Source organism: Fukomys damarensis, unplaced genomic scaffold (assembly GCF_012274545.1).
Source record: "Fukomys damarensis isolate Sample0158 unplaced genomic scaffold, DMR_v1.0_HiC HiC_scaffold_23, whole genome shotgun sequence".
NCBI classification, from domain to species: domain Eukaryota; kingdom Metazoa; phylum Chordata; class Mammalia; order Rodentia; family Bathyergidae; genus Fukomys; species Fukomys damarensis.
In genome coordinates this window covers 21,471,286-21,498,765 of record NW_022900935.1, presented here as the reverse complement: position 1 = coordinate 21,498,765, position 27,480 = coordinate 21,471,286, and the positions used below count along the sequence as shown (strand labels likewise).

Here is a 27,480-nt window from a genome sequence, read left to right as displayed (position 1 = left end):
GTGATGAGTTTGGTCTTTTCTGGGGCTATAATGCCGGGGCAAAAGAACCCAGCTGTGACTGGCATGAACTTAGCCACCCCCCTTGGCTGCGAGCACCTCAGAGGGCAAAAACCAACCAAACCAAGCAAGCGAAATGGGGTGGGAGAAGGACGCACATTTGTTAGAGCCTCGCTGTCTGCCTCTTGAGCACTCCATGGTAGCCTGGTGCTGGATGATGCACCTGCTGTCCCCACACAGACTCAGCACTAAATGCGCACTTTAATCAAGAAACGGTCCGATGCCAAAGGGTGGTGACATTACTGTCCTTTCAAAAATTTAATTTTGAGGGTACTGGAGATGGAGCCAGGAGGGTTGCTCATGTTAGACAAGTGCTCTACGACTGAGCTACACCCACAGCCTTTTTTTTTATTTTTCAGTTTGAGACAGGGTCTTGCCCAGGCAGGCCTTGACCTTGTGATCCTCCTCCTCCTCCCCTTCCTCCTCCCCCTCCCCCTCTGCCTTCCAAGTAGCTGGGTTTACAGATGTGCACCACTGTGCCTGGCTCACCATCACCCACGCTATCACCACAGCAGCCTCCACGGAACCAGGACTGTCAGGAAAACCTTCACAGTGGGCTGGGCCAGCGGTGGCCGGAATTGGGTTGCCATCCTCCCGACCAGCACACGTCAGGGTGACATTCTGTTGAAACACACTTTGAGAGGCCATGTGAAGAGGACAGTCCTGGACCGGCAGGGTCTTCATGTGCCAGGAGTGGGACACAATCCGCGTCCCCGTGAGCTTGGGGTGGGCTGGGCGTGGGGAGGAGGAGGAGGAGGAAGAGGAAGGAAGAAAGCAGGGCATTTTCCTCCTCGCCCCAGGTGTCTCCACAGGTCACGGAGGACTTGATATTCCAGAGCCTGGAGCCAGTCACATCTTCATACATACTGGATTTTCTACTCCTGATTTCGTTAATTCTTCCCAATTAGTATTTTGATGTATGTCAAATCACTGACTTGCCACATTCTCAGCCTAGATTAGAAAATTCGGTCTGCATTGAGCCGTGGGCTAAAGACCCTGGGTCTGCTTTTGACTCTTCAAAGCCGTTCCACCTTCCTTGGACTCTTGGGGGTGGGCAGCTTGTGTTCTCAAGTGAACAGGAGAAAAAAATGACAAATTTGATAATGGGCTGGAGGTATGGACAGGAGAAAGCCAGGCCCAAGGGGGAAACTCAGGAAATCCTGTAGCTACTCTACAGCAAAGCCATGTGGGAAGTCAGAGTTCCTGAGGACATGGTTGCCCTTTACAAATGCCTGGGTCACCCTGGTGACTTCATCCAAGGCTAGGAAGCTTGAGCTCATTTTGACTGTGGCCCAGGAAGTGGAGGAAACACAGAGCAGCGGGCAGGAGAGCCAGTGTCTGTGCCCAGCATGGACCTCCGGGGCCACAGTTCCCTCATCTCCTGTGACCCTGCCAAAAGCCGAGGTGGGACAAGGCCCATGTTCTTCCAACTGTGCTCCTGGCTTCCACAAGCACCCCAGGGAGAGACCGAGGAGGTGGTGGCTGTGAACAGCAGCTCCAGTTCCTGGTTCACAGGTGGGCTCCAGTGAGAGATGCTGTCCCAGAGGGTTCTGGGATCCTAGAGGCCCCTCTGGTGGGGCTGCTGGAGACCCCGAGCCTCACCAGTCAGGAGATCTGCACCTCCTCATCTGCACCTCCCTTTCCCTCCCTGGGGCCTCTCCGCCTTCTCCAGCATCAGAGTTTCTACACCTCCAGCCACAGGTGAAGAGTGAGAGACAGAAACGGGAGGTCGGGGGTGAGCAGGCAAAAGCCACCGTCTCGTTCAGAGTAGGGGAGGGTGCCCGGAGCACAAGGTCCCTGGGAGCCCTGAGGGAGCGGCCAAAAGGAGAACGAGGGGCTGCTTTCCCAGAACCCGTTTCCTAGATTCCCAGAGAGGATGTAGGGAGAAAGCCAGGCGACTGTGACAATGGCCACCCGAGCAGAAACGAGGCTAGAAATGAGCCAGACGACAGGAGCCAGAGAAGCACAGGTTCGGGCTGGTCTCGTCTCTGGGAGTGCCCCCGGGCCTCTTCTTCGGGGCTCTCCTCCTCCTCAAATCTTACTTCAGCACAGGGCGGGCACAACAGTGGGGACAAGGACACTGCTATGGCCTGTCAGCCACTGCCAAGCTCCAGGAAGCAGATGGCAAAGCCGCATCACAACTGTGAAGCTGAGGACTAACTCGGCGCAGCTCAGTGGTGGAGTCCCTGCCTACCGCGCACAAGGCCCCAGCACCTCAAGCAGAAAAAACACCCTGTGCAAAGAGGATGCGTTTCCCTGTGACTCCATGGGAAATGCAGGCTTGAATCGGGACAGTCGCTGGATTTAGCACATCAGTGGCTGCTGCCGGGGAGGGAGCTCCTGGATGGATGGCACACGAGTCGGCATTGCGGCAAGGGGGAGGCAGCTGGGACACAAGCTGGCTGGGGGTGGCAGGGAGGCTCCTGCCCAGGCCCAGCCTGACCCTAGTAAGGCAAGTTACTTAGCCATCAGAGTCGTCTGAGAAGCGGGACCTGGCACACGGGTTATTACAAGGGTTAAAGTGAGCTAACAAACGCATAGCTCTTCGAGGGGTGCCTGGCGTGTCATTAAGGTCAGCCAAGAGTTTGCTATTTCCAGGACTGTGTCCTGCAGACCTCTTAGGAAGGGGGGCCAGTGACTGACTCGGAGCGCAGCAGGAAGGCAGGGCAGATACTGCTGAGGGCACGCGCGGGCAATTATCCCTGTGAACATGGTGATCTCAGTGAACAGAACTTCCTGTCATTTAATGTTCCTGACATGTACGAGATCCCTGGTTCAGGATCTTATCGGGTCAATAAGGAACAGTACAGACTTTCCACAATTTTACCACAACATGCAGCTGGGACACACTACCTTTGAAATGGTGGTGTGTCTACCCAGCCCTGTATGGAGTCACCTTGTATTTTAAATTGTGCCCTCCTAGAGGACAGAGTGCCCATACCTTACTAGTATGTGCACATTTGGGCCTGGAAGGAATCAGGTTGAGAAGCACAGGACAGTAATTCCGGCAAAGATCTACTTAAAATAAGAAAACCAAGGGCTGGGGTTTAGCTCAGTGGTTCCGCCGCCTGCCTCGCAAGTACAAAGTCCTGAGTTTGATGCCCAGTACCAAAAGAAAAGAAAACTGAGACGGAAAGGCACTAAGCGGTGTCCCTAGAGCAGTGGTGGTGAACCTATGGCATCCGTGCCACAGCAGGCACACAGAGCCCTCTGTCAGCACGAGAGCCAAGTTGCCCCATCATCACCCCAGCAGCCAAGCATCAGATAACAGTTGTACTGTGGAGTCACTGTTGGCACTCTGTGATAAATAAGTGGTTTGGGGTTGCAGTTTGGGCACTGGGTCTCTGAAAGATTCGCCATCACTGCCCTAGAGTCACACAGCTTGGGAAACAGCGACCACCACCCAGCATATGAGGACAGAAGTGGGAGGTGGGAAGAAAATGCCCAGCAGGCCGCAGGGCTGGGCTCTGACACACAGAGGCACATCTCTTCATGAATGCAGAGTTGACAGCACATCTGAAAATAATTATAAAAAGCTCAGGAAAACATATGTCGTTTCTAGCAGCCCAAACTGCCATCTAGACATGGCGCCCTGTGAAGGATCCTTAAGCCCGGCAACCAGAGTCGCATGGGGCCCAAGAGCTGGAAGGAAAGTGCACATCTAGAGGGCCCTGACTCTCCGTGTCCCAGCTGTGCTAAGTGGGTCACTGCACTGAGGTGAGGCGAGGAGGCAACCTAGTTATGCGACTGGGCAAGGGTGTGTGCGATTCTGTTTTAAGAAGGGTGGTGAGACACTGGAGTCTTAAAATCTGTCCTTAATTTGTATTGCTTCACTAAATTATTGCGTGATGTCGTACAAGCTCCTTAACTTCTCGGTGCTCATTCCACTCAGGAAAGATGAGAATAATAAGCATGGAATAAGAATCTGTTTTTCTGTTCATGATTTGAGCAGACTTTAAGATTTACATGATCGGAATTTTATGTTTCAGATGAGGAAACCAAAAACCAGAAACAAAAAGTGGCTGGTTTCAAGGCAAGGAAGGACCCAGCTAGTCACAGAACCTGGTTTATGAAGCGCTGACCTTTGCAGAAAATTCCACTTTTTAAAAAAGTGCTTTAAGATACATCAGTTGTACATTGTCAACCAAATACAAAAACTTTTGAAAAGGTGGAATAAAAAATTCCAAGTGGATTCTCTCCATGGCCCCTGTAGTTTTTGGCTGGCTGCCACCTTGGCTCCTGTAGTAGAAAAATGTTCTGGCAAACAACAGTGTTTTAAATGCTAACTTTCAAAGTCAGCCGTTCAGTTTCGGGCTGTCGTCAGGCCTAATCACACAGAATGGAGGCTCTGCACAGGAGCACACGTCTTGCCCTCTCTTGAGCCCAGACTCTTTTGCCAAGGGCCTGTCAGAAACCTGCTGACTTTCCTACACCGAGTTTACCGCCTTATAGGCCACAAAGGCAGGTGTGGCCCAGCGTGGAAAGAGTAAGAGGCTTTGCAGTGAGCTAGGTTGGGGTTAAGGTCTAATTCTTTCAACATTGATTCAGCATATATTTATTCAGAGCCTCAAATGTGCCAAACCCCCTGTTGTATGACCTTGGGTGCATCATTTAACCTCCTTAAGCCTCAGTTTCCTCTTCCGTCAAATTACGATAATAAACCCTGTCTTTTAGCATTGTTCTGAGGAGTAGAGATACAACCTAAACAAGATTCGACAGACAGTAGGGATCAGTAAATGGTGGCCGCTAGTACCTTTGTGGGAAATTGAGTTACGGATACTCCGGGGATGGACAATATATTATCATTAAGTTGACGAATGGAAAGCCCAGCAGAACACGGGGGAGAATGACAGTTACAGAGAAATTAGGAAAAGAAAGAAAATGCCAGAGCAAGTATTTGTCATCTTTGGGGAACTCTACAAGTAATTTTAAAATATAGTATATATAATATGCTTTATTGTCTGCTTTCTTAGACTCCTAAGATATCAGCGGTGGAACTCAGAACACTGTCTAGCTCCGCCCTGCAGGACGAGTCAGGCCACAGCGGAGGGGCTGCCCAAGGCTCGCACTCCCAGCCTCCCCTGCGTTCAGAACTTGCTCTGGCACAGGGGAAGGCGGGCAGTGACAGGATGTTTAGAGTGCAGGGAAAGCTAAGTGGGGTGATCACTCCTCCAAAAGAATGCTATTCCTAAGATCCGGGTTAAATGAATGAGGGAATGAAAAATGTAGACGCTAAGGACACTCGTAAATTGCTTCCGCCCCCTGCTGGTGAGAGAAGCAAAGGAAAGACGAACTTTCCAGATCCGAGGTGGAAAGGCAGATCTGGGAAAGAGGATGCGGACAGAGGGAAGACAGGAACAGTATTAAGACCTTGTTCAAGGAAGTTTTTTTTTTAAATGGGGAGCAGGTCTCATAAAGATAATTCTCAATAGACTCTTCTCTCGTGTTACTGAAGAAAATCACGTAATTTCATCTCATAAAGATTGCAGAAGGATTTTTACCTTTTACTTTATACGCCTGAGGTCTAGGGGACTTTATATTTTATGATTCTAATACTTTCTTTAAGTGTTTTTGGGTCCATACTCCTGGACGTGGTTGTGTCGTCCCCTTCCGTCTGTCCCTTATAATATTTCCCAAGTTCATTTTACAGTCCTGGTAATGTGTCTTGCCCAAGTGAGCTGGGCTCCTTGGGCGACACTGCCCCCTACCGTTCACAGAAGGACAATAACCTGTCCTGGGAGGCTAAAATTCAGAGAATTAGGAAGACAATGTCATTACCTTTTTATGATAAAATCTTTTGGCTTGACTATTAAATCCTTTTTTTTCTGATTCTGTAATTCTTGTTGCTTGGTGTTTAAAAGGAATGGAGGGTTGTGTTGGATATGCAGCAGTAAAACCTAAACAAAAATAAAATAAAAATCAGTACAAAATAATGAATTGACAAATGCACAAAACCCCACCCGTGTATGTTAATATATTAAACTTTTGTTTTAAATGGAGCAGAAGAGAAACTTCTCTTTTGACAAGAGATAAACATGAAACCTTATTTTCAAAAAAGCACACCCAGTTTTTTTTAAAAAATCAATACTGGGGATTGAACCCAAGGCCCTCACACGCAGCCCTCCCCCACCCCCTTTGGTTCTGGGGATCAAACTTGGGACCTTGCGCTTGCAAGGCAGGTGGCAGCATCACTGAACTAAATCTCTGGCCTTTCCCATTTTCTGTTTGGAGATGGTCTCACTAAGTCACTAGGTTATCCAGGCTGGGCTTGAACTTTCCGCCCTTCTGCCTTAGGTTCCAGATCGCTGGAATTACAAACCTGTGCCAACAGGCCAGCTCTCACTTTTCTTTCACTTTTGTAATTTACTGGGGTTTTCCCCTCTCCAGATTCACATCCCGTGAGATGTGGCTTTGTAAGTGCATTGAAGGGCACCGACCCAGAGCAAAGAAAGGATACATGGCAGGGAGGTCAGAAGACCTCTCAGGGAGGAAGAGAAAGGCAGGGCTGGCATCCCCACTCCGGGCCCAGAGTCAGACACCAGCCAAGCACCACACAGATCCAGAGAGGCCAGGGCGTCCTGGAGTGAGGCTGGCTCTCACTATCCACAGAGTCACACAAGAAAAGCTAAGTTTCTGCCTTGAGCCGACTTGGGGTTAAAAAGCAGAAGAAGATACGGCTTGGGTTTTCAACCACTGGACTGCAATGAGGATGTACATGCTGTATAACTCCCCCCACTCCTCAAGATGAAACCTGTGTCCCAGAGCAAAGCACTAGAATGTGTAAAGGACTACAGAAGGAGCACCCAACAGCTAAAATTCAAAATATCTGTCATCCACAAAAAAAAATTAACAGGGCTACGGAGAAGGAAAGGTATAATTCAACATAATTAGAAAACAATCAAACTGAGAACTTGTACAGATGATAGCATTAATAGATATAAACATTGATTATAACCACTATATTGGCCATATTCCACATAGAAGTTGGAAGAAAAAGGCCAGGGATTTAGCTCAGTTGTTCTGCGGCCTGCCTTGCAATTGCAAGGTCCTGAGTTCAATACCCGGTACCAAAAAAAAAAAAAAAAAAAAAGTTGGAAGAAATGATTGAACATAGTAAGTGGAGATGTGGAAAATATAAAAGATTCAATTCAAGCTTCTAAATATAAAAACTAAGTTTTCTAAAACTACAAGGGATGATATTAGACACTGCAGGAAAACAATATTAATGAATCTAAAGACACAAATATAGAAACTATTCAAAAAGAATAAAAGAAAAAGGACTGAAAGGTACAGTGTGTAGAGAGTTGCAGGGCAACTTCACGGAGACTCTTACAGTGAATCAGATGTCCGAAGAAGAAATTCTCTCTCAGTACCCACGGACCATGTTCCAGGGCCCCCTGAAGAGACAAGCATCTTGAGATGTGCAAGTCCCTTATGTGAAAAGGCACAGTGTTTGCATATAACCCACGCACATTCTGTCTCACAATTTAAATCATCTCCAGATTACTAGATTACTTACTACAATGTAGATGTCATGTAGGTGCTTGTTATACTATATGGTTAAGGGAATAATGACAAGAAAACAAACCCACATGTTCAATACAGATACAATTTTTTTCAAAATATTTTTGATCTGTCATTGGTTGAATCTACAAATGCAGTCCCAGCAGAGGTAGAGGCTCTAACTGCATAAAGAGAGGGGAACTAGAAAAAATATTTCAAGGAAAGATTGTTGAAATGTTTCATTTTTTAAAAATATGGACTCAGATCAGGAAAGCAATGGACTTCAGGCACAAGAAACAAGAACCAAGGCACATAATAATCAAAACACTTTTAAAAAGGGATAGAAAGAAAATGTTTAAATCAGGCAGAACAGGGGCTTTTTTTCTTGAGACAGGGTATAGTTTAGGCTGATCTGGAACTTGATAGTAGCCCAGGCTGGCTTCAAACTTACGGCAGTCCTACTGTCTCAGCCTCCCAAGTGCTGGGTTTACAGGCGTGTGCCACCAGGGCACTTTAGCAACTTGCTGAGACCCTGTCTCAGAATAAGAAATAAAAAAAGACTGCCAGGCGTGTGGCACATGTCTGTAATCTCAGCACTCAGGAGGCTGAGACAGGAGGAACTGTGAGTTTGAGACCAGTCTGGGCTACACAGTGAGATCCAGGCAGTCTGAACTACATAGTGAGACCCTGTCTCAAAAGGAAAGAGAGAGAGAGAGAGAGAGAGAGAGAGGGTTGATTATGTAGCTCAGTGTGAAGAATTTTTGGTTCAATCCCCAGTGCTACAAGAAAAATATATAATTTTTAAAATAATTGACTATTTAAAACTAATAACAATAATAATAATATCATGAGATTTATAGTAAATGTAGAAGTAAAATGTTTGATGACAATAGCACAAAGGTCAGGAAGGGAAAAATAAAAATATATTCTTTCAAGGTTCTTCACTATATATAAAGTGTTATAACATCACTTGATGGTAGTGATAAGTTGTAAACTCTAAAGTAGATATCAATAAACTTTTTCTATAAAGGGCCACATAATAAATATCTTAGGTTTTGTAGGTTATAGGTTACAGCCATTCAACCTTGCCATTATAGAGTAAAAGCACCCACAGACAACAGATAAATAGAGATAAATGTGTTCCAACAAAATTTTATTAATAAAAATATAGTGGGTCAGGGGCCAGGGATGTAGCTTAGTGGCACCATGCCTGCCTTGCAAGTGCAAGGTCCTGAGATGGATCCCTGGTACCAAGATATATATATATTGGGTCATACTTGGCCCAAAGTTTTTCAACATTTTCTCTAAGGCAACCTCTAGGCAAACACTGCACAGAGTTATTCCTAATAAGCTAACAAAGAAAATGAAGTAAAAGCATAAAAGATACTCAATATAAAAAACTAGAAAATAAAGAACAGATGTGTCAGATAGAAATCAAATCACAATAGACTTAAATTTACACAGAAATAATTACATTAAATTTAAGTAGTCCAAATATCCCAATTAAAAGACAGGGGTTGTCAGATTGGATAAGAAAAATGGTCTAACTATATGCTGCCTGTAGGAAACATACTTTAAAAATAAACCCAGAAGTTAAAAGTAAAGAAAGATTTCACTGTGTAATGAAACATGTACTAATAAAAAACATTTTTTTAATTTTTAAAAAGGACTTGCAGTCAGAACTTGAGTTTTAGGAAATAAAAGAATATTTCTTTCATATCTAAAATTAAACACAGACATTCCTCATTTAATGACTGAGTTCCATTCCTTGCTAAATGAGGAATTGTATATAGTATGTATGTTACAATATTCAAAACAAAGAAGTGGTCAAAGGAAACTCCAATTTGATGACTTTGCTTTTATTTGCATAATTCTTGCATGCAGTACTGTAATGTATAACAGAACATAAAATTACAGTACTGCTGCTTTTATTTCCATAATTCTTGCATGCAGTACTATAATGTATATCAGAACATAAAATTACAGTACTGCTGCTTTTATTTGCATAATTCTTGCATGCAGTTCTGTAATGTATAACAGAACGTAAAATTACAGTACTGCACAGCACAATCAGCAACAATCACAGTATTGTATAAACAAGGTGTACTGTACCCCAAAAAAGACATTAGGGCTCTATAAACAAGATGTACAGAACTGTACCAAAAAAGGACATTCAAGCTAACATTTTAGCCTCAGTCATAAATCTGAACAGTCTTTAAATAGGTATGTCATTAAACAAGGAGTATCTGTTCTATGGCTCTTGCCAGATACATGGAAATAAGTGCTTTTATTCTTGAAGGCACATCCTTCTTCTCTCATCCTTTCTTCTCATCCTTTCTGCCCAATCATCGCACTTGGGGAAGAGGGGCTAAAGTAAATCCATTTGATATGCCTTAAGGATGACCTTGATCACCAGGAGTGGTGGTGCACGCCTGTCATCTCAGCACTCAGAAGGCTGAGGCAGGAGGTTCGCTGGGAGTTTGAGACCAGCCTGGGCTACACAGTGAGTTCCAGGTCAGTTTCAACTACATAGTGAGACCCTGTCTCAAAAAGAAAGTATGACCTTGATGACACAACCTAAGATTTACCACATTCCTGCCACCTGTGCTCTTGTATTCTAATATATCTCAGGAGCTCTCTCTTTCTCCCAGCAGCATAATGTTATTTAAATTCACTAGACCTTTCTTTACTTTGTTGGCAAATCTGGAATATTTGCCAAGGTGTTCAGCTTCCCGGGTAGAGCAGCTCATGTTAGCGAAGTTTTGTGGTGTGTTCCATTTGTTTGAGGAAAAACTCTGCTACATGTTCTTCTAAGCACCTGAAAGAGCAAAACAGCATTTGTAGGTGGGATGGCAAATGAGGCCTGTCCCTTCCCTTTTCCCTCTGTCAGCTGCTGGAGGGGGATGGGGAATCCCACTAACAGTCATCATGCTCTTCCCCTTTGCCACCCCAAGGGGGCGCTGGAGTGACAGCCCCTGTGCCTTCTTGCCCGCCAGCTCTACAGTTCCCTCCACAGTAGCCTCCACGCTCACTACCAGTCTTGACAAGAGCCCAGTTGGGCCTATACCTGTGACAACCTTCCCCTCTTCCAGGCCACTACCGCTGCTTCTCTGAGGATTGGTGGAGGACCACACCTAACAGGGCAAAGTCTTGGGCCCTCTGCTGCATCTCCAAAATCCTCAAACCGCAATGGGCCATGATTAACACTGCTGCCTTCCTGGAAACTCCTTCAAAGCAGTACCAGCAATGATTTAACCCCCGCCCCTCTTCTTTTTGGCAGAAACACAGGAGTTGTCAGTCAAGTGGCTGTTTCTCCATAGTTCTGTGGAGCTGTCACCACGACAGCTGAGGCTGCCCTAGATGTCCCATGGCCACTGCAGGAGATAACTGGCCTTACCCACACTTGGCTTGACACGTGGACCTGTCCTAGATGACCCTACCCTGAAACCTCCAGATGACCCTGCTCCCCTCTGTCACCATTTCAGAAGTCCCCACATAGGCCCACAAAATGCAGGAGACTGCAGGCGTGGTCCCACTTAGCCTCTGTATAAGTAGGACTACCCTACGGTCCTTGAGTCAGGCTAGAAGGGCTCTCTTCAGTACGCTACCTTCCAGTGCTGCAGCTTAGATCCTGATGAAAGCCTTGCTCTTATTGTCTTATTGTTTACTCGTGATTCGTATTCTCATACAGCACGGGCTGAGCTGGTTACACTAAAAAGATCGAGTGACACTAGGGGCTGTAAGCTCTGAAGAGCTCCAGGGAACAATGGAGAGCCAAGCACGAGAGAACAGAGGAAACGTGGAGAGGAGCAGAGACCTGCAGTAACCTTTCGCAACCTTTGTAGACCCATGGATGAGCCCTAGAGAGACAGCAAAAGCTGTTGGGAGAGCTTCTTAAAACTGATAAGAGGACCCTGGCTGCTGAGGAGATTTTTGGATGGACAGGAACCACAGGAGCTATAACACTAAAAGCTGAGAAGCACTGACCCTCAAAGCCTCGAGCCGTTAATATCAAGGGACTTGCACTTTGTGCCAGCTTATGATTTCTATCCAAGTTCAACAAAAGAACCCCCCAGGGAGGAATCATTTCCCACTCCTGTTACTGTGATTGGATTCTGTACTATCCACAGGCCAGACTGAAAAATCTTGTGAGGCAGAGGCTGAGATTCACCAGGTGGTGTAACATACTTCCCAAGTCCAAAGCACAGTGTGTGTGTGTTGCCTGCAGTAAGACTCTGCAACAGTTCACTGGTGATGTTGCTTACAAAGTGACTGAACCCTTGAATTTTGTTTTCATTTCATACATTTAGCCTTCCTGAAAAATAATTTACATATAATAAAATTAATTGGTGTTAAGTGTACAATTCTAGAGCCAGCTCACTTCCAAAACCTTCTCCACTTGGAACTTCCCGAGTGCCCAATGTTGCTCTTTCCACCTGTGTCAGAGCTGAGTGTACTGCTTCCCACACTGACACCAGAGGCAGGAAAAAAGTTCTTGGTAATGGAGAAGGAAAATGGCAAGTGGTGACTGGTAGCAAAATTCACCTTCTCTGATATCCAGAATCCAGACACTGGAAAATAACAACTTGAGGAAGAAAAAAAAAAGGGTAGATCACTGGGAATCAGGAAGGAACTGACCAGAAAAATTAGAAGCTACAGAGGATTTGGAAAGATGGTCCACAATGCAGAGAAAAGAATGAAACAGTCTGGACTGTCTTCCCAGCTCATGGCTTGCAGCTCATGAGGAAGGAAACCTGGTTTCCCAGAAACAAAGTAAGCATCCAAGGATGGGACATGGGGGGGGACCGCAGTGGAGGGGCTGGGGATGTAGCCCAGTGGTGCAACACCTGCCTAGCAAACTTGAGGCCTTGAGTTCGATTCCTGATACTGAAGAAGAAAAAAGAAAAACAGCAGTGGAACACACGGCATTATGAAATGCAAAGACAGAGCAGGGTTTTGCTCCAAGGGGACTTCCTCCACACAGCAGGCAACAACCAGACAGGGATTCAAGTACAGGTATTGTTGGGGTCCCTGCTAGAGGAGGGGGCGCAATGAATGACCAAAAGCTGATGGCTAATGTCAAAGTTTATTTCTCACCCAGGGTGTTTATAGCAGTTTCAAGGCCACCCACAAAAGCATGATCACAGTGGTTTGATGATTAAAAGCAGTTACGAGCAGTGATTAACAGCAGTCATGAGCAGATACACATTGTTCAAACTAAAGACAGAACATCTAGATAAAACAACATCTGCTTATGACTAAAAGGGGGTGTAAACCAGAAATGGGAATAAAGAAGAGATTAGGGGGTTGTTTGTGGGTCAAGGGACTTGTCTTCAGCATGTTGCCTTCGGGACACCTGTGCCCCGGTGAGAACCAGCATTCCGGGACTCGGGGTCAGCATTTCGGCCATTCGTTCTCTCATGCCCTAACAAGGTACTATGCCATATGACCAGAATATGCTAATCAGGCACCGTTTCAAGAAGAGGTTGATTATGTAAATCTGGGACTCAAAACAACTCAAAAATAACTTCACTTCAGGATCCCCCACGATACCCTGCCACAGTGACTGGGTGAGAGACAGCCAGAGGGGATAGCCGCAGACAGGGAGTGGGTAGAAAGAGATCCCCTGAGAAGTTTAAACTCAGGCCAGGAAGGACACAGGCCCCACTCTCCAGGACAAGAAGCCAGGCTCAGCATAGGTTGTGCTCAGAAACAGGTGGGTCTGAAAGTGCATTAAAGTCTGGAATTGGGGTGACTCCTGCCTTGCTCTTGTTGCCCAAGACTGCGTTTGCTATTCTAGGTCTTTTCTGGTTCCATGTGAATTTTGGAATTGTTTTTTCTAATTCTGAGAGCAATGCTATTAGTATTTTAATTGGAATTGCATTAAATCTGTATATCAGATTTTGGAAGTCTGGTCATTTTTACTATATTTGTTCTGCCTATACAGGTACGAGGTTTATTTTTCCATTTTCTGCTGTCCTCTTTCATCTCCTTTTTTCCAGAGTATTATAGTTTTCATTGTAGAGGTCTTTTATTTCATTCATTAGGTTAATTCCTAATATTTAGGATTTTTCTTGATGTTATTATGAAAGGTATTATTTCCCTAATTTACTTTTTGGTATACAAGAATGCTATTGATTTTTGTGTGTTGAATTTGTATTCTGCTATGGTGCTGAATTTGATTATTAATTCTAGAACTGTTCTGGAATTTTTTGGGTCTTCTATGTAGAGGGTTGGGTCATCCGCAAATAAAGACAATTTCAGTTCTTCCTTTTCTATACATATCTCATTTCTTTCTCTTGCCTGATTGCTCTAGCAAATTTTTTGAGAACTATATTGAACAGAAGTGGTAATAGCAGACATCCTTTTCTTCCTGATTTTTAGAGGGAAAGCTTTGAGTTTCTCCCCATTTAAAATGATGTTGTCCATTGGTTTGTCATAATGGCTTTTATCAGGTTATGATAAGGTCCTTTTGTACCTATTTTCTTCAGGTTTTTTTAAATAATAAATGGATGTTGGATTTTTGTCAATAGCTTTTTCCACATCAATTGAGGTGATCATATGATATTTTTCCTTGCTTCTCTGTTTATATGACATATTGCATTTATTGGTTTGCATATGATGAACCATCCCTGCATTCCTGGGATGAATCCTGATTCGTCATGATGTATGAATTTTTTGATTTGTTGCATCCTCTTTGCCAGTATCTTGTTGAAGATTTTTGCATCTATGTTCATGAAAGAGATTGGCTTGTAATTCTTTTTTCTTTTTGTGCCTGAGGTTTATTTGTACAAAGAGCACAGGAGGACACAAGCCCCCTGTAGATGGCAGCCCAGGGGTCACACCAGTCCTTCTGTCCTTACATAGGGAGATAGAGGCATTTACTGTGGAGCCTTCACAGGGGCCTGGGTACCTTTGGGAGCCAGAGCTGGAGCAGAAGCTGAAGTAGCAGCCTGAGAATGGGCCTTGGCTGGAGCCTGGTCCTTGGTTGGAGCATGGGCCTTTGGCCAGCAAAGCCTGTGACCCTTGGCAATGTGGGCATGGCTATGCTTCCCGAGCTTGGGGTGGGCATTACAGGCAAGTCGAGCCAGCTTGCGATTCACACCCTTTGGGATCTTGGGCTTATGGGCAAAATGCATATTCCTTAGAAACTTTGGATCTGTCCCCTTCAGAGATTCTTATCTTTGCAATTGGAGTTTCTCAATGCCATTTCTGTGCCATTTTGGGGACTGGTTGTGCGTGGTATGATTCTTGAACTTAGCCATATCTGCACCATAATCCATGACTGCCAAGTGCCTGGGACTGGAAGAAGCTTTAGTTCTCTCTTTCGTTTGGGTTCTCTTCTGGGTTTGGATTCAGAGTAATGCTAGCTTCCAGGAATGACTTTTGGAGTACTCCTTCCCTTTCAAATTCATTAAAGATTCTGAGGAGTATTGGTATTGCATCTTCCCTAAAGTTCTTGTAGAATTTGATTCTTGTAGAATGGATTCCTGTAAATCCAGAGGGACCTAGGATTTTCTTAGTTAGAAGTTTTTTTTTAATAACTTCCTCAATCTTGTTGCCTGATATTAGATTATTCAGAGTTTTTATGTGTCTTGGTTTAGTTTTGATAGTTCATATGTATCTAGGAATTTCTTCTAACTTCTCCATTTTATTAGAGTATAGATTCTCAAAGTATTTACTAAAAATCTTCTGGATTAACAGAGTCAATTCAGACTTCACTTTTCCCATTTCTAATTGCATTGGTCTTTTATTTCCTTGTTTGGTAAGATTGTCTTTACTTCCTATTGTGCAGATGAAAAGTACTTTGCTTCTTCTTAATATTTTCAGCAACCTCACTCTCAGGGGCATCACAAGATGCTCGTGATGCGCAAGGCTTTGTTTTCTGGGGAAACCGAAAACTTTTAAAATGGGATTTTTGCCCCTTTTTCTCAGTGTAAATCTTGCTAAAAGTTACCAGCAGTACCCAAACTACAACCTGACCACTGGGCTGCCTTGAAATTTCCTCTGCCAGATAAATTACTCAGCTGCCCTCAATCTCAGTCTCCCACAAAATCTCAGGACATAAGAAAAATGTAAATAAATTTTCTGCTGGTGCATAATACAAATGGTCTGAAGACCAACTGTCAATGGAGTTTTTATTTCCAACTGAAACTACTTGAGCCTGGCTTTTACTGTCTGCATTTTTATCAGCACTGTGGTCAAGTGACCTCTGATCAGAATCTCCCATAAAGCATTCTAGGTGGCACCTCCAAATCCTCCCAACCCCCTCTTGCAAACCAGTTCCAAAGGCTTCTAAATCACATGGTTAGGTATATTCACAGCAATGACCCCACTACTCTGATGCCCAAATCTGTCTTAGTCACTTTTCTCATCACTAGGATAAAAATACCTGACACCTGAAACTTAAAGAAGAAGAGGTTTATTTTGGTTTCACAGTTCAGAAATTTGAGTCCGTGTTCAGCAGGCTGAAACATAGAAAACACATGGCGGAAGGGACTGAGTGGAATAAAGCTACTCATGTCTTGGCAGCCAGGAAGAAGAGAAGGAAAGGAAAGAGTCAGGGAAGAAAGTATATCCTTCTAGATTACAACCCAATGATCTGTCTCTATCTAGGCCCTACCTCCTAATAGCAAGGCAGCTATAGCATTCCCATAATCCAGTCACCTTCCATAAGTCCCATCTCTAGGTGGCTGTTCCGGATCTAAACTACAACATCACCATTCTTACTGCTTTCTCAAGCAGTTCTGCAAGTCCTTTGTCATGTCTTTACTTACACTGTTGCAGCTGCCTCAGTGTTCTGAGTCAAGTCAAAACTTTTACTTTTCATGGTCTTTTTGACTTTGGGGAAGAGCCAGAAGTCATAGGGTGCCAGATGTGGTGAATAACATAGATAAAAACATACTGTAATGTTTTCTTGAACCTGTCATTCTATTGAATAGCACTCACAGCAGCATTCACCATGTGATAGTTTTAATCACATGTCATAAAGTCATTCCTGAAAGAGGACTGCCCGAACCAATTCAGAAACTGGCAAGAAGGATGATCAATGTGTGAAGTGAGGGGAAGTATATATAATGACAATGTGTCTTTTACTGCAATAAAATTTTTTTTTCGATACTGGGGATCAAACTTGAGAACTTACACCTCAATGGCACCAATGAGCCAAATCCCTGCCCCCTATAATAAATATATGTATTTTTAAAGTTTACTGGGGTTTTTTCCCATTAAGTTTATTGGTACATTTAAAGCAAACAATACAGTTAAATTTATCATTGGGATCTTGTACCTATACATGATATATCTTGGTTCTTATTTTTCCCCTATTTCCCTGCTCCCTTCACCCCTTCACCTTTTGGGGGGTGGTATTGGGGATCAAACTCGGGTCCTTGCACTGCAAAGCATGTGGAACAACCGGTGAGCTAAATCCCCAGCCCAGCTTTTCATATTTATGAAGACTTTGTTTCCATTTTTTTCTTTTTTCATATTTTTTCTTTTAGCTGGCAAACCCCTAGGGCATTACACATTTAACATGCTAAATTTTGACATTTAGTGCCCCCTGGTGGGTACGGATGGTATGTAAAAGCTAGGCTATCACATATAATATGTAAAATGTAAAGCAAACATTTGAGATTGTTTTGAGTTTTCACAAAACATTAGAATTCTCCAGAACACAGTCTGAAAATCCTTGAGGTAGTTCACTGTTGGGCAGGTTTCATTGCTAGAAAGTTCCTTCCCTTATCAAAGTTGGGTCTTTTTTTCTTTATTTTAATTTTTACCTTAGGTCATTCTAATTTCAACCTTTGGAATCAACTCAGTATAATTCTCATTCCTCTGGTTCATTGATGAGTTTCAAAATTCAAATAGTTCATAGTCTTTTGTGACATTTTCATGTGCACGTGTGTGCACTGGGTCATACTATATGATGCATTTCTTACCATGAACAGAGTCAAAATGGTTTTGAAAAACACTGTTAGATGTAATTGTCCTTCAAGAATTTTAAGGCAGCCGGGCGTGGTGGCGCACACCTGTAATCCCAGCAATCAGGAGGCTGAGGCAGGACGATCGCTGTGAGTTCAAGACCAGCCTGAGCTACATAGTGAGTTCCAGGTCAGTCTCAACTACATAGTGAGACCCTGTCTCAATAAACCAAAAAAGAAAAAAAAAAAAAGAATTTGAATGCAACTGTCATATCTCATCACCTAATCCTCTTCCCCACGTGGGCTCTCCGTGGCATTTTCAATACATCCTCGTAGAGTGGGGGTTCCTTCTCCTCACTGTAAAGAGCAGTGTCCTCTGATCCTATGACCAGATTCATCTAGGCCTCTCCTCAAACCTTAGGAATGACTTCCCCAACCACTCTCTCTGAAGCACCACCTGTATTTTGTTGGGTGTTTGTTTGTTTGTTTGTTTGTTTGTTTTTTGGTAACCGGGGATCAAACTCGGGTCCTTGCACTTGTGAGGCAGGTGGTGGAACCACTGAGCTAAATCCATGGCCCCTTTGTCGTTTTTGAGACAGGTTCTTGCTATGTATTTCAGAATGACCTTAAACTCACTATGCAGCCCAGGCTGGCCCGGAACTCATAGTGATCCTCCTGCCTCAGCCTCTCTCTCCAGTGTTGGGATTACAGGTGTGCGCCACCATGGCTATCTTTTCTGGTGTTTTGTTTTGTTTTGGTTTTGGCTTTATTTTTTTTAATGCACTTTTCACTATCCAAACTATTTTGGCGATTCATTACTTTGTTTATGATCTTTCCAGAGCTAAATTCTCTACGTATGTAATTCATAGTTACAACAATAAGTATGCTTTCATTTACCAATTGTTTTTATGAAAAAATTATGATATATGCTACAGTATTATTATATTTATATTTAAATTATAGTATTATATATTTTATTCACCTATGTATTATTGTACAGGACATATATCAACATATACTAAACCAGATATAATGTTACTTTATGTGAAATGCTATCAAATTTACATGGCACGTTTGACTACAGGTGATTTTTCTCCACTTAGTTATAATGCTATTAAGTATCTCGGGAGTATTTTTCAAAGGATTCTCAGGTACATAACCCATCTGATATTTTTCTTAGTCTGAGAAAGTGTGTCAAGAGCTGAAAGGAATTTAAGCAGCCAGCTAGTGATCACTAGATCTCAGTCTCACCCTCTCATGTAACAGATAGGTAAACCGAGGCCCACAGAAAAGAAAACGGAGGGACACCCCAATTAGCTGGGTGGGCCACGGATGAGCTCGGAAAACCTTTGTATACTCGCAACGCTGAGGCAGAGGGATGGGATCCCCAAGCTACTCACGGAGGCTCAGTAGAGAAGGCGCAGAATGGGAGCAGTTTTCAGGGGGCTACACCGAGAACACGAGCCCAGGAAGGAGGGCCTTCCCACCCTTGAGGGATCACCTCATTCGGAGTAGCTACTCTTCACGCATCCAGAGACCGGGAGGTTTCAGTGGGTGCCCCATGAGGTGAGCCGTGACCTCCTTCTCCTGACTTCAAGGACTGACTGGTCCCCCAGTCCCAACCCCTTCCTACCTTGTCTGTCCAGGGGGTTCAGCTCTTCGGGCCCAACCCCCCGTCACTATGGCAACCACCGGCCAACACTTGCAGTCCACCTTCATTCAGCCAATAGTGTCCCGTTTCTTTAGCTTGTAAAGTTGTTGACCAATCATGACAGCCGTTTCAAAATTTGCAGGGAAGCGGCAAGAATTTTAGGGTTCAGGTTAAAATTAGTTACCCCTGGACCTGTGGGAGAACTAATAGGGTTTTTATCAAAACTCTTGGCGTTAGCTGGGGCGTGGAGGCGCACGCCTGTAATCCCAGCACTGGGAGGCTGAGGCAGGAGGATCAATGTGAGATCGAGACCAGCCTGGGCTACATAGTGAGTTCCAGGTCAGTCTCAACTACATAGTGAGACTCTGTCTCAAAAACAAAACTCTTGGCCTTGATGAAAAGCTTTACATTTTTTCCTCACTCAAAAAACTCTACTTTCAGGAATAAACCCGAGAGGATTTACCGGTATCCAATCCCAGTTTATGATAAACGACAGCTCCCTTTGAATTGACGATGAAACCCAAACATAAGCCGACCTTTGCAGATTCTTCTGTAGTCGCAGCCTCTGCCATCCGAGCCCCTGAAACTTCTCGCAGCAGCGCTGCTGGCCTGAGAGCAGTTGTCGCACTCCATAGTGGCTCTTGGTCATGGTAGAGGTCGCTTCCAAATGTTACTTCTTTGTCGGTGAAACGGGCATGAACCTAATGTATCACTCAAGAGATTGCTGCTGGGATCTAACCAAAAAGCGTGCGCATCAAAGAAAAATGGTGTGTGATGAAAGGCTTTTTGTCCTCTGCAGAGCTCCGTTCGCATGTTTATGACAGCCGAACCCGGGGGAAACAGTAATTGGGTGCTAGGGAGGTTGTCGCCCTCCAACATGACTGAGCATGACTCTCCCACAGGTGGGAGAGAAGAGAATACAGGACACGTACTCAGGGGCCCCAGTACCCGCGAGGGCTTTGGGAGAGCTGGGTCTTGACTTTCAGGATTTGAATACCTGGTGGGAAAGTGACATGCAAAACAGCAAGGAGCAAACTGCGAGAATAAGGGAGGACCCCTGGCCAGCTGTTGAATCCGAGCTCACGCGTTAGGCCGGTGGAGGTGACCAATCACCTGAGCTCCCCAGGACAGCCAGAGATGGAGGAAGAGGGTTCCACTGTTCTTCCGGTGGCCGCTAGAGGGGACCCCTCCAGGTGAGCTGCAGGCTCGGGCGCTGGTCTCTCCCCTACGCGTCAAACAAGCTTAGCAGCGCAGCCAATAGCCAGAGGCCGTCCCGCCCAATCCCTGCTCACAGCCATTCGCCTGCGCGAACCCCCTCCCCCGCCAGCTTCTGACTGGCAGAACGCCCGACAAATCATATCGCGACCTTTGAAAGCAAAACACTGCTGCACTTTGGCAGCTCCGAGTGAGGAAGGAATTAAGAAGGCTCTCCCTCCGGATTTCGCGAAGAGTCCGGGTCATTTCTCAGAAACCTCTGACAGGTGGACCTTAGAGGAAACCCCACCGGTGAGTCGTGGTTAAGACAGGGGAGAAGGGGAACCTGAATTCAGCCTTAGTTTTTCAGGAAAGCTATACATTTATATCATCCAACGAGCCTTAGTAGAAACACTCTCCTCCCTCCTAGATGTTGCCAATCTTGGCAGTTTGGATCCTGTTGCTTGGAAGTTCTTTTATTTTTTAAATCCATTTTTGCATCAGAAATAAAGCGAGAGAGGGGGAGAGGGAGAGACGGAAAGAGGGAGAGAGAGGATGGGACAAGGGCTTGCCTTAATAAACATAATGCCAGGCTTTACCAAATCAGGAAGTGAAATGCAATAACTTTGCCAAAATGACTCCTCTAGATGCCGGCTTGGGCATCCCGGAATAGCAGACGGTGGATTCGCAGGTGGGATGAAGGGACGCATTCATTCTCGGTCTTTGCTGGCTGCCTTGCTGCAGCTGCAGTTTCCAGCTCAGTGGGAGGGGACGGAAGAGCGCAACCCTTCCGCGAGAGCCAAAGCCGCAGGCAGGGAAAGCTTGGCATGTAACTGACACCAGCTAGAAGCCGAATCGTCAGGTGGTGGACAAGCACATGTTTTATTTATGTTTTCAGTGAGAGTCAAGTTTTAACACAGACCCTCCTCTTAGTGGCCGCGAGCCAAGGTAACTTCCTCTGTGAAGGCTGCTCTGTGGGATTGGTAAAATAATGTACTGAGATAAGGGCTGGGGCATGGAGTGGAAGCAAGCACCTGATGACTTCTCTTTCTTCTGTGGAGTCAATGACCATGACCTGTGACTGTCAGCACGGAGTTGGCTGCTTGCTTCTCAAACATATATGCTAACAGCTTCGTTCTAGAACCAGGAAAAAGTCACTAGGCAAAGAACTTGTGCCTTATAAGGAAGTAAAACTTGTAGAGTTCCACCAAGGCTTTCAATGCAAACTTCCAGCAGCTGGAAGAGAACCTTCTTCTGTCCTGGTAGAAGATGCTGTAGAGGCCCAGGGTTTCCTGGGGATGGGAAGGGTCTGTTTAAAAGCCAATGAAACTACGGTAAACAGAAGCAAAGCTAGAAAAGCAGCTGAGCTAAAGCAGATTAAGAGGCCTGGATCCCTGCCACCCCCTTAGCAGGTTCCCGAGGCCTGTTTGCTTTCTCTGAAATCCGGTGGGTGGGGTTGGGTATATCAGTTTGTTGTTGCTCCGAAGTTGTGGTTGACTGGGCCTGAGTCAGGCATTTTTGACTCTGTAGTGACCATAGCACACCAGGTGCTTAACAGGCCTGCAGTCAGTTAGGCTGGGGGGTGGTGTACAAGTTGTTTTACCCAGCCCTGGGCTAGATCTCAGGGAATTCAAACACTTTCCTATGATTTATGTCCAGTCCCCCTTCAACTCCAGATGGGATACCTCCCAGAACCTCTCAGAGGTAGAAAGAGCCCTGAGCCATGCTTTCTTTTATGACTCTCATTATATTAAAAGTGCCAAAATTGGATACAGAAATTAACACAAGAATGCTTTTCACATGTATATCAAAGTCTGGTGAAGAATTATAATGCTTTTCCCATAATTTTGCAATAATGTCTTCACAAGTTTTTAGAGGCCTGGAAGTCTGGTTGTGGGCTGAGTTAGAGTTCCCTGATGAATGTACCTCATGTATCAATGTTGCCTCAGCTAGAGGCAGCAGCGGTAATTTAATTGTGAGGCCCTTTGATAAAGTGAGGGGAGGGCCAGGTGATCGCATGGGCTGCCCCATACTAAGCCTGCATCTTTATCTGCTAGGTACTGGATGTAGTGTTTGCTCTCTGACTTCAGCAGGTGCAATTCACACCAGGTACCAGAATTCCTGGGCCTGGTGCATGATGGGAGAAGCTAAGGAATAGTCAGCTCTCTGAATGCTGGGGTGTGGTAGAAACTGTTTAGCACACAGTGAGCCCTCAATCTTCCTTGGGTGGATGCCTGATGGAAAGGAGAGGATAAGCATGAGTAAATTAAGTGAATTAACTAGCGAGAACAAGTACTAGGAACAGCGGACATCCCTTGATCATTTGCTGTGCATGAATTTTGCATGCCTTGTTTCATTAAATGTGCACAAATGCCCTGTGGAAGAGGAACATTATTTTATAGCTAGGGAAACTGGCTAAATAGTTAAATAACCTGGCCAAGATAAAACAGGTAGTACATGGCAAATCAAAAGCAATTAAAAACATTTTTATATTGGAATAAACAAAATGTGCAGTAGTATCCAAATTTATATGATTTTTGCTCGGTCTGGGGCTTTTTTGTGTTTAGTGATGGGATTGATTTTTTTTTTAAATACACGAAATCATTAGCAAGGGTTTGGTCCCAAACACTATGGGCATATTTTCTCTTGCTCCTCTGTTTGGTAGAAAAGCTTGAAAAAGTATCCGTCCAATGAAATTAACAGGGATGATCACCATCGCCGGTTCTGGTTGAGGCCATGTATTACCCCCAGTTTATATGTGGGGACACTGAGTCGCTGAGAGGCAAAGGGGCCTGGTCACACAGGCCTCCCACCTCCCAGCGCAGCACCCTCACCTGTGCAGGCTGACCTTGGGTAGCAGGAAGCTCTTCCATCTTCCCTGGAGATAGCTTTTCTTCTCCTTCTTTGCTTCTTCCTACATGGAAACCCAGATGACGACTCCATTTTAATGGCCCGGGATCATTTTGTTTTGTTTTGTTTTGTTATTGAGATGTGGAATAATGGACTTGGCAGTGTTCTAATTCTTGTCCTCAAGACCTTATGAGGAAAAGAACAGTTTAAATTACAGGCAGAAAGAAGGGAGAGTTGGAGAGGAAAGAGGAAGTCTAGAGCCAGAGAGAAAGCTTTGGTGTAGATAAGTGATATCTCTTAACGGGCCAATGGTGTGACACAATGTCTTCACCAGCCTCTCTCCTCACGGCCAGTTAGTTGTGTTTTATCTTCGTGGTGGTTTCAGGGAGCAAAGCTTGGCTTACTGCTTCTCTGAACACCCACTTTTAACGTTCCTGTCCACCACCCTAGAGCACAGCAAGACTCAGAAAACACACCCTTGCCTGCCTGCTCAGGAGACACAGAAATTGGCTCCTCGCAGAGAAACTGAAGAGAAACCTGTACATCAGCCAAAAGAGCCTCGAGTACTCTTTTGGCGAGAGGAAGAGATGGCTGCTGGAGGGAGGTGAATGCAAGGAGAGATGGCTTCCTGCTGGGACCGGGCTTAGCAGCCGCTCCAACTCTCAGTCGCCTCGGGCAGGATGTGCCACTAGACCGCCATGGACACAACCCCCGGCGCAGCCCTGCGTCTGCAGCAGTTCCCGCCCACCAGCAGCGCTGCCTCCATGAGTGTGGGCGAGGGCTCCTTCTCCTACAAGGCAAGTGCTCATTTTTCAGTATTGGACTTTTTCGTGTTTCTAACAGAAAGTAACAAATGAAGCATTGGTTGACAGATGAGTCTAGGGTCTGCATGTTTGTTGCAGGCAGACACAAGCGGGCTCTCTACATATACAGGGCAGAGCGGACGCAAAAGAAAAGAAATGCCCATTAAAATACATAAAATAGGGAAGTAGAGAAACATGGGGGGAGTTACATGACCACTTAGAACAACATAGTTTTTAAAAATCACCTACTCTGAGCCACACAAAATGGCAAACACTTGTAATCCCAGCTACTTGGGAGGCTGAGGCAGGAGTGTGAAGTCAGCACAGGCAACTTAGCAAGACCCTGTCTCCAAAAAAGAGAGAGAATCCACGTATTCCATTACTTGGTGACTATCTGTATTCGTATTTTAGTTTATCTCCTTGTTTCTTCTGGCATTACAGATGTGGGACCACATTATACATAGGATTTTTGAACTTGGTTGTTTGACTGTCTTTTTTTTTTGTACCAGGGATCAAACTCAAGTCCTTGTACTTACAAGACTGGTGGCAGAATCACTGAGCTAAATCCCCAGCCCTTGACTCAGTCTTACTTGTGGAATATTTCCCCGTGGCATCATGAGGCATTGAAAGCATGTTTTTTGGAATGACTGCCCAGGACTCGAGCTGCTGTGTGAAAATGTGCGTGGCAGATCCCTTCTTATTGGATATCCAGGTTGTTGATAATCTGGAATGACTATCAGCAGTGTACATCCCAGAGTGTAAATTGATTATTTCCTTAGTCAGATAGGTATGATGAAGAGGTCAAAGGGAATGATCCTTTTTTAAAATAAGGATTATTTTTTTTGTTTTGTTTTTGGTACCAGGGATCAAACTTGGGTCCTTGTGCTTGCGAGGCAGGTGACGGCACCACTGAGCTAAATCCCTGGCCCTATTAAGGGGTTTTTATAATGTCAGTTTTGCACATTTCTAAACACCTCTCCATGAAGCATTTGAAACACTTAGCAATGCAGCATCTGGGTTTTTTAAATATATATATATAAAAAGTTTTCTTTCCTGGATTAGTGAGCATCTGATAATACCCTGGAGCCAAAGGAGCCCTAGAGATCATCACATGAAACCCTCTCATGTGCTCTCTTTTATAGACCGGGAAAATGATGCTGAAAGTTGAGAAGTGACATACTTAGCAAATTGAGTGACAGACCTAGAACTATTATTAATTCTGGATAATAATTACATTAAAAAGAATAATGACTAGTATTTATTGATCTTTTACTCTGTCCCAGGCACTGTGCTAAGTTCTGCATATGTATTTTCTCAGGTAATCTTCACAACAGCACTAAGATGAGGCAAAATTTGTCTTTCTGTAAAGTGGGGATAACGAGATAGCTGCCTCCTAGCAGTTATGAGGAACAAATGAGTTCAGCTGTGGGAAGCACTCAGTAGAGTCACCCACGCATAATGGCCAACTTCATCATGCGCTTTCTATTACCATTTTCATCCCCATTTTGGAGACAAGAAAACTGAGGCACAGAGAGGCGATGCTGGCCCCAGCTGAACAGAATTCAAACCTGGGACAGATGGACTACAGCATCCGTGCTCCTAACCACTGCCTCCCTGGTGTTCTGGCTCTCCAGCCAGAGCTCTCTCTGCCCAGCGCACTCCAGTGTTCTGGGTCACCCCGTATGCCAAAGAGGGTATAAGGCCGAGAGAGACAAATGGGGGCACTAGGGATGATGAGAGGGCTCATATCATTTTAATTCTGGCGACCAGCCAGGCAGAATATACGCACATAGAAGATACGATAGTTTGCCTGGAATTGGACTCATTCTAAAGAAAGGACAGCAGACTCATACCGAAGAGCGCCTGCTAGTTCAGGTCCAAGATCGCATGGTTTTCTCAGCTTTGGCATCTTGCTCCTTGATCTTCTTCCCATAGAGACTGTTCGTTCCCCTCCCTTTGTGGCCACCATATTCTTCCAGGGCCTTGACAGTGAGAGCATCTGCCTGAAAATGAGAGACCTGGGATCTTGCCCAGCTCTGTCATCACTGGCTGGGTGATCTCAGGCAAATCTGTCCTGTCCCCCTGAGCCTCGGACTGCATCTCTGTAAAATAAAGGAGCAGAGTTCGTGGATGGTCCCCAGTCTTGGCTGAGGGCTGTAAAATGCACAGATTTCTCAGCTTTGGGCTCATCTTTCTCAACTTTCACCTTTTTAACCCTTCATCTCTGCCCTCCTTCAAACTGAGGTTGAGCATATCTAGGATAGAAATCTTAAATCCGCATTTTATAAAGCCTCCCAGGTGTGGGACTGGCTAGACAAAATGACCTGCAAAGCCCGCAACTTAGCATCCTGAGAAATGAAGATCTCCAGCCGCTGTGTCTTCGTCCTCACTGCTATGCACTGTGAGCGAAGCCGATCTTTCTCCTGTGGGCAGTGTTTCTGATTTGGCTTTACAGGGCCCGTGAGCTTCAAGGTGCATTACTCAGAGTAGAGCTCACTTTTCAGGCCAGACTTTTTTCTGCACGAACATGTCCATCCCCCGTTCAGCGGTACTCACCCTCCCATCAAGTCAGCAGACATACAGACAGTGAGACAGTCTTGACTTGGGGAGGAATTTTAGGAGCCTTAGGCCAGCCTGAATGAAGACCCCCAGGACCTTACATCTTGAAGGTGCTGAGTGCCTTAACTGAAGCAATGAGAACAACCCGATCTGCCTCTTGGTATTCAGAAGTTAACACCATTCAGTGTCATGATGGAAGCTGTTCTCTCTGATTATGCCCGGGTCTTCATTTCTAAAGGTGGTGGAGTGATATATGGAGGTGCCATTGAAAGGAGATACCTTTTATTTATAGTTCCCAAGAAAAGGTGACAGACATGTGGTGCACCTGAGTGAGTTAGGAGGCAGACAGCAAAGGCTCCATCCAAGGAGAGGACAAGGCAGGACTGGTTAACACCTCAGGACTGGCTAATTTGTGTAGTTCCAGAGGACTTTGAGACATAGGAATAATTCCACAGGGCTTTTCCTTATTGCCTGGTACCCAGCCCTGGGTTAATGTAGGGTAGGAGAAGTACTGATATATGACAGTTTGATAGGGGGCCGGGATTTAGCTCCACGGTGCCTCACCCTGCCTCACAACCACAAGGTCCTGAGTTTGATCTCCAGTACCCCCCAAAAAAGCGTTTGATAAAGGAGCAGAGAGAAGTGTGGGCTCTGACTGGTTAGTTAGCATAGGGGAGGTGGGTTCCTCTGCTGTTTCCTTTGCCAGCCCTGGGAGGCGCAGTCTCTGCACTGACAGCAAGGCCAGAAATGCCAGAGCATCAAGAATACAGAGGATAAGGCCGGGCGTGGTGGCGCACGCCTGTAATCCCAGCACTCGGGAGGCTGAGGCAGGAGAATCACAATGTGTGTTCAAGACCATCCTGGCTACATAGTGAGTTCCATGTCAGTCTCAACTACATAGTGAGACCCTGTCTCTAAAAACCAAAAAAAAAAAAAAAAAAAA

General features: G+C 45.1%; 2 protein-coding genes and 1 pseudogene across 9 annotated transcripts in view; 1 reads left to right on the top strand and 2 right to left on the bottom strand.

Annotated features, from left to right (window-relative positions):
- The window catches only part of Stpg1 (sperm tail PG-rich repeat containing 1), a 45,806-nt gene extending 25,496 nt beyond the window's left edge, over positions 1-20,310 (bottom strand). Inside the window, exons 1-3 of one of the 7 annotated variants that reach the window (XM_019209002.2) lie at positions 20,129-20,310; positions 10,241-10,378; positions 5,836-5,954 (exon numbers count right to left, since the gene is read on the bottom strand). In XM_019209002.2, coding sequence (XP_019064547.1) covers positions 5,836-5,954; positions 10,241-10,310 — 189 coding nt within the window. In that variant the 5' untranslated portion in view covers positions 10,311-10,378; positions 20,129-20,310. The other 6 variants (XM_019209001.2, XM_010633793.3, XM_010633834.3 and 3 more) reach the window with 6 other exon arrangements.
- Positions 14,230-15,099, bottom strand: LOC117287361 (annotated as a pseudogene).
- Positions 20,311-20,333: 23 nt separating the features above from the next.
- Positions 20,334-27,480, top strand: part of Nipal3 (NIPA like domain containing 3) — a 46,591-nt gene continuing 39,444 nt past the window's right edge. For both annotated transcript variants that reach the window (XM_010633855.3, XM_010633863.2), the window contains exons 1-2: positions 20,334-20,637; positions 23,626-23,972. In XM_010633855.3, coding sequence (XP_010632157.1) covers positions 23,874-23,972 — 99 coding nt within the window. In that variant the 5' untranslated portion in view covers positions 20,334-20,637; positions 23,626-23,873. The remainder of the gene's footprint in view (positions 20,638-23,625; positions 23,973-27,480) is intronic.